General features: G+C 32.0%; 1 protein-coding gene across 1 annotated transcript; it reads right to left on the minus strand.

The window, feature by feature from the left end:
* Nucleotides 1-299: 299 nt before the first annotated feature.
* LOC128240025 (uncharacterized) lies at nt 300-5,044 on the minus strand. The gene is made up of 6 exons (XM_052956506.1): nt 4,992-5,044; nt 4,685-4,787; nt 4,224-4,322; nt 2,852-2,926; nt 992-1,036; nt 300-752 (listed from the first exon to the last, which is right to left on the minus strand). Exons 2-6 carry the CDS (start codon nt 4,694-4,696, stop codon nt 642-644), a joined length of 342 nt encoding a protein of 113 aa, XP_052812466.1. The 5' UTR covers nt 4,697-4,787; nt 4,992-5,044; the 3' UTR covers nt 300-641.
* Nucleotides 5,045-7,604: the final 2,560 nt, after the last annotated feature.

Genomic DNA, 7,604 nt, shown 5'->3' on the forward strand with positions numbered 1-7,604 from the left:
TGTTGAAAGAAGGGGTATTTCATACAAACAAATTATGAAAAAAAATAGAAAAAAAAAATATAATAAACACAGAGTAGATGAGCCAAAGCATGATGGCCTTCGAACTGTTATCAAGTGACAATAAAGGGTATAAATGTAATATTTCATGAATAATGAGTTATGTAGGGTAAGAGCTTAGCATACTGGAATGTTTCTCGAGAGAGACCAAGACTAGTTTCCCGACTTCGCCATTGACCGATTCTCTGTGTTCACAAAATGAAACTTGAATTTGTAACTTACTAAAATAAAATAGGCTTTAAGGCAAAGCAAAAGTAAATAAAAAATAACTCAATCATAAAATGTACAAATATTTACAAAATGAAAACACAATGTAAGCTTACTGAAATACAAAAACAAGGTTTAAAAGATATGTACAGGCAAACTGTTATCTGATATTTATGATCATACCAAATATATGAGGTTTTAGATGTCTGAAGCTTGTTTGGAACAATACGAAGCTACGGACTGATTTATAAGTTGAATCTGAATTTCCGATAATTGTATTACGTTGTCTTTCTTACATCCTTCGAATTTTGCAATTAAATATCGACGATTAATTTTCATTTTGTCCAAGGGATTCAAAATCACGCTCTGTTTATTTTTTACGTTGAGAGAACTGTTAGTTTTCCGACTGGCCGACTGGCAAAGGTTATCATGTTTCCCTCCATTTCTCCAATATACACACTCTGGTTTGTATATTCCACAACTGCCACCTGAAGACGAACCAAACATATAAGTATTTCCTAGATTTTATAGATGTGGTGTATTCTTAAAATTACAGTGTATACTACATATTGCCATTATAGCCAAAATCCAATTAATGATCATTTTAAGTTCAGTATATTTGTTATATAATGTCTTATACTTTAATAGACAAATGGCTTCGTTATATAATGTTTCATACTTTAATAGACAAATGGCTTTATATTTCTGTATTTATACTTGAACATACCGTCATATTTTCTGCTATTTCGGCTAAAGTTTCAGTTTCTGCTGTCTGAAAATATATTTTTGAATCCTTCTGTACTAAAATAACGATTGAATTTATGAAAAGCATATAACAAACAGAGGTGGGGAAACCATAATAAAAATATGCTGGACGGAGGCGGGATTCGAATCCGCAACAGCGTGATTTTAAAGTATATGGTCTAACCACAGGACCGGGGCTCTAAAGCAATTGCAAAAGTATACTTTGCTCTTAAGTATGTATGAATTTTTTTTGCACTATTTCTTGGGTTGCCAAATTTATGAATATGACTGAGTATTATATTGCATATTGTTATTATTTTGCATACAACATGAATGTGATATGCAATGCATGTATGCCACTTGCCAAGTTTTCATTTGAATACTGGTAGGAAAGTTTCAGTTCATTACTAAAATCATTTATTATGCTCAGTTATAATTGTTACATTAAATAAGATTTTGCCAGTTATCTTTGGTAAAGAAATCATGGAAAATAAACATTAATAATTTAGCATGTATAAGTTGTTTTTCTTAAATTCAATTATTATTTTCATACAATCTTTACAACTACTGAACTATAAAACACTTTAACTTAATTTTGCGGTTGGCAATTTCTGTTTTTCAGTTGGAAGTGTTTAGCTAATTCGATTACGTATCAACGTTATTATTAGTATCCTACATGGCCGAGAGCGTAAGATAGGTTCATTACCAACCTGTGCGTCGGGTGTTTTGTGGAAACGAGGTTTACTCGAGGTTTACTGATTTTTCACAGAACACCCTGAGCGAGTGTTGGGACGAACCTTTCTTATACGGGCGGCTATGGTATATGCTTTTTCTCCCATCTCAGTTTAATAAAATTAGGTAAAAATGTATTTTTACTGGAACTCTTTATGACAATAAAAAAATACAGTTGAACACCGTTAATTGAATATCGTAGGGACCCAAAAATAATATAATGATATTTCGGATTAATAATTTTCATAAAATTGACAGCATTCGCGAATAATAGATGACGTGAAATACTAAGTCGTGAAGATTGCAATTTCGGTTACACGTTACCAATATGATACATTCGGTTTGAGTGATATTTCGTATACAAAAATATTTGTTGATTTATTATGTACAAAATGACAAACAATTCGTTTTTTTTTTACTTCTTTATTAAAACATAAAACGTTTAAAACAAATTGACAGCACATGTATGCATTCGGAACATAGTACGGATTATTCGGTAGCGGGTTAAGTGAGCAATGCGTATTTTCGATTGATATTCATGTTGTGTTAACCAGAAATTATATACACATCACATCACCAAAATGAATTGCTAATTTTTTTACATCGATGATTGTAAAATTCACGTGCTCAATTTCATTCTTTAACAAGCGCTAATTGTGCTCCATTGTCACCCCAAGCCCATGCCCTAGTGTAATTGAAGTATGGTGTGAAAAACTATGACATGATAAGGTTCGAAATAAGAATTGATAAAAAGGTGTGAAATACCAAATCGGGCCCGTAATTTTTACTTGGGAATAGCGATTCATTCGGACTAGCGATTTCGGATTAAAGATTAAAAATTTAGTTAAACAAAGTAGGAGTAAAATCGGGACCAAAAAAAAATAGCGATCAATTCGGATAAACGGTGTTCGGAATAACAGTGTTCAACTGTATTTCATACGGGTCTTTGTTTTATCTTTGCCCGAGGGCAAGATACTAATTTCCTGCATGGCCAAATTTTTGGATCTACTTATCTGAGGTAGGAGAAAAGTATGTCTATCAAATATTATCAGTCATATGTAATAAATGAATTCAGCCTAGTTTTAAGTTGTATTTCTTCAGACAAACAAACCTGATCGAATCTGGCATTGTTTGCTTGTGTAACCGTTTCCTGCAAAAGCTGTTTCTTTGCAGCAACCCGAGATTCCTGCAAATGGTATAATACAAATATACAAATTTATTTGGGTCAAGAAAAAAGACAGAGCTTAAAACTGAAGCTTCTTTTCACTAACAATAGTCACAAAGACATACTAAGAGTTCTATCTTTGTAATATTTGTCTCATTCTACCATAAATTTATGTCAGTTGTAGTAATATGTTGTTAAAAAATGGGAACAGAATCTAGAATCGAGATACACAATGGTCTTTATATCAATATTTCAAAGCAAAATATTGTTTACATGATCCTTCTGCATAAATAAACTTTAGGAACATAAAGATGCATTGGTGAATTTGGCTGTTCTTTAATGAAAAACAAGCAGTGCTCCAAAACTCAGTTATTCTTACAAAATTAATATTGAATAAAAGATGTGAATATAAAATCAAACTTTTATTTTCTCGTCAAATGTTGAAATCCATATGGATTTTCACCCATTGCAGGAATTTGAAAATATAATTACAAGGCTCAGACAGCAAGCAGACATATTTCATCAATATACATTTCTTTTACATTACAACTAATTTCTTAATCCGGTCAAAGATCTTAAGTGTTAACTTAACCTTCACATTTTGATGTTGTAAATATGGTTGTCATCTTATCACATGTGCTGAAGGTTTGATGAAAAGAAATGAAGATATAATGAAGATTTTTCAGTTAATCTACCAAAGACTGTTTAAAATAGATCGTCAAAATATGAAATTACATAGTTATAGCCATCATAAAGAGTCTGTTATGAACGATGGACAGTCTTATAGGTTGACGGACTGATTATTTTAAAAAAGCGACATGAAGATATCAAAGATCATTAGACTGCAACTGTTATCCTTGTTAATTAAACAATAGCTTCGCTTGTGGGTTCAAAAAAGACAAAAAGGGACAATATTTTACCAAAATGCTAATAAGAACTACATGAGTTATGAATGTTGACCCTTTGGTTTACTATGATTTATAATATACTTGTCAATCATCTTAGCTGTAACTTGTGTGATTACTACACATATATCAACTTTAACACGTTTTCAACGAAAGACAACAACATATCCCCATGAAGCTATGATGTAAGCTCATCTTTCTTAAACAGACGAGCTAAAACAAATGCAAGGAATATGGTCATAATAGGTACCCCATTTACTTCTAGGTTGATCAGATGCGGCATTTATGTATGTGGTTAGAGGCTGTGGACTTTGTTATTTAAGTTGAAGCTATAAACATGCACATATACATAATAATCGTGAGAAATAACGAGCTTCATTGGATATAATTGGTTTCCGTGTAAAAAACAGTACCTTTGGTAGGGAAGCCCTTGCCCTTGCTGCTATCTGTTCTGCCATTTTCACTCTGAGCATTAGACTATCATTCTCTGCATACATTCTGTTTTGGTTTGCCTGAAATATATGTTCATGGCCTCAAAATTTGCCATATTTTTCTAAATCGACATAGGAAATATTTAATAAACATTTAAATAGTACAAAACATAATACTCTCTGAAAATGTGTATAGGCGTATATTCACAGAGAATTCATGTTCATTTTATGAATAATATTTATAGATAAGCATATGTGCTTTCCTTTTTTATGTTCTTTATAAGGTTGTTCATATATAATGAAATACTTGTTACAAAATAGAGGGCCTATGCTTATTTATTTACACTACTTTAAAAGTTGAACACCGACAAGGTCTCTTTACAGAAATGGAAATATTACGATACAATAAAAAGACATGTCAAAAATTAATCAAAATAGTTTACCATTTTAAGCATTTAAGATTTAACGGCATATTATCTGCATATCTGCAATCTGCCTGTCTTTATTTACCAGTTTTTCTTTCAAATTCTGAATTTCCCCTTGTAACTGAAAAATAAACAATTACAATTAAACCCTTATACTATTCAACAACATAATAATGTATGGAATTTCACATTTATCTCATGTAGTCTTCACGCGTGTGAAAAGAAATTGCTCGTTATATTTGTATTTACAACTTATTGTGTGTGATTTTCCCAGCAAATTAAAAACATTTAAAACATTACTATATTGGCAATCCGGGTACTATACCTCATTTATTTGCCGCGTTTTAGCGATGCACTTCTTTTCGAGGTGATTGTTTTCGATATGTTGCATCTCGCATCCCTGAAATACAACAAAGTATGGCAACTCGTAGTGATAATCTGGGCAAAGAGATTGTTCACAGGTGTGCCTAAAATATTATCATTCCTTGTAACACCATTTAACAATCCTCAAACCACGGAAATTAATTTAGTTTTATACATCTAAATACAAAGAAATGGATGTTTGACATGGATTCATAGCAAACGCTACAGACGATCCATTTCAAAATCATGAAATATCATGAAATATTTAAATAAATTGAAATAGTGATGACTAAAGAACAACTAGACAAATATAACGTTAAAAAACTTCAGAAAAGATACCTAGTTGCGCTAATTAAATAAACAGAACAACAACAGGAAGTCCAATTATGTAAAAAAATATTGCCAAAAATGCTGCATTACAAATATACGAATTATTTGGTATTTGCCCGGCTTCCATGTGTCACTTTAAAACGTCGTGATTAGGAAAGTGCAACTGTCACTTTTTTATAAGTATATAAACCAGAGTCACAAAGCGTAACAGAAATGTAAACCACCTTGTGTCGTAATGCACCTGGTATTTAGGCTTAGGTTACTTTTACTATAAAAATGTTTTACTAATTAATAGTTAGATGACCTGAAGTAAGTTATAAGTTATTAAGAATGGGCGAAGTGAGCATACATTGAACAACTTTACCTGGAAATCTAACTATGTCAAGAACAGGGATCTGCTTTGCCTGAATCCTGGCTTCGTACCGGAAATAAACTGTTCTAACTTGCATTGAATGCTTTCATCATCTTCAAAGGAAACCTGTTTTGTGGAAAATTGTGAAAGATATTTATTTTAAACAAGATAAATATAATCATCACAACTAGTGCTTGTGGAAAGTTTTATATGATATTATTATTATAATTATCATTTTTAAAAAGGCGTTTATAAACTTTGCTAGGAAAATATGCGTAGCAAAACTTAATTGCAAATTGCTCATATCAACTCATATAATACTTGATAAATGTTTAATTATAGCATTGCAATTTGTTGATAGAAAGATGATAATAAAAACTAATGTTGTTTGAAAAGCCAAACATAAATTATATGTTTTAAATTAGTAAAATGTGTAAGGAATGCAAATGTGGAACTTAGCGAAAATTGTTTGACAAAGGTATTTTTTTACACTGTTTCATGAAGGCAGAAACTGTTTTAAAACTGTGCATCCGCTTTTACAAAGGGTTAAAGGCGGCAATAACACGATAAGAATCATATCGTTTTTACAAATAAACAAAAATATAGTAGTATTTACCTTAATGCAACCAATGCTGCCACAATGAACATGCTTGATTACTCTTCCATTGAATTTTTGTTCTTTAGTTTGGAAGATATGACCATCAATACTCCACTTCATTGAAAATTCCATTTTACATGCATGCGCTTGCTCAGTGAACTTAGGAATGGAGAGGGCAGTGCGTATGCAAAATAAGACTTTCCCCTGCTAGCCACTGACACTGACGCGAGGCAAGTTTGTTCAGCATAATGATGTATAACTAATTCTTGTGATCAGTTTGATAAGCATGGCATTGAGGTAATTTAAGATCTAGCACTCTGGTGGCTGGATAGTTAATGCCAAAATTTAATAGCCATCTACGTCCCAGGGGCTTTGTGTCAAAGCCAACTGATTATGGTGCATTGAGTGCCTCGTTTTAGAAATGTTTTACCAATTTATATCATGGTGTAGTTAACTTGTGTGAAATATAAAGAATTCTTTAAGGGTAACAATGTCTGTTTAACCGTAAACCATTTAAACTTTCTGATATGATGACGTCTTCGAAAAGGTGTATTTGTGTATAACTCATGAGAGTTGAGCTAATCGTGTTTAAATTAAATAAATCAAAATAATCATCAATATTCCAAGTAAAACATATTTTTATCAATTTCATTAAAATTAAATATTGATGCAAATATACTTCAAAATACTTAAATAGCGTTCGTAGTCTCTCTCATTGTTCGTAATCAAATAATATATGAAGTTTTATTGAGTCGCTCAAAATTTTGTAATTTCCCTCACACAAAAATCGAAATGGACAGATTGCCGGGGAGACGGCTATTATTATCTAACCAGTTTTCTGTTTTCAGTAATATGTGCTTGTACTTTGTTGCCGGCAAGTCAACCAGAACTGGACTTTACAAAGAGACGCATTTTTCAATCCTCAGACTGCAACTGAGTAGCATTTATCTGATGGAACGAAGTGAATGATTAAATAATTTAGGTATTTATTATAGGTGTTATTGAGATGGGCAATTCAATTAGCAAGTCATCCATCCTCCATAAATCCCCCAACTTTGGTCAATCCTGCAGTAAGAACAAACAGCGTTCTGCATACGACTGTAGTAATTATTTCAACTATCATAACTTCACTGCTATATACCAGCATGGATAATCAAATCAGCCAGCCACTAGTTTACCAGCGTAATAAACTATGATAGAGCAGGTTTGGTGGGAACTGACCCCTGCTAACAAATTTTAGACTCTTTCTTGGAAATTGATAACTGTAGTATAAAAAGATGGTTTCTTTTAATGCA

The sequence above is a fragment of the Mya arenaria genome, chromosome 7 (genome assembly GCF_026914265.1).
Source record: "Mya arenaria isolate MELC-2E11 chromosome 7, ASM2691426v1".
Lineage (NCBI taxonomy): Eukaryota > Metazoa > Mollusca > Bivalvia > Myida > Myidae > Mya > Mya arenaria.

Coding starts and splice junctions, on each gene's coding strand:
- LOC128240025 (XM_052956506.1), bottom strand. Junction 1,037..2,851: donor ACAATGCCAGATTCGATCAG/GTTTGTTTGTCT, acceptor ATATATTTTCAG/ACAGCAGAAACTGAAACTTT. Junction 753..991: donor AAATAGCAGAAAATATGACG/GTATGTTCAAGT, acceptor GTTCGTCTTCAG/GTGGCAGTTGTGGAATATAC.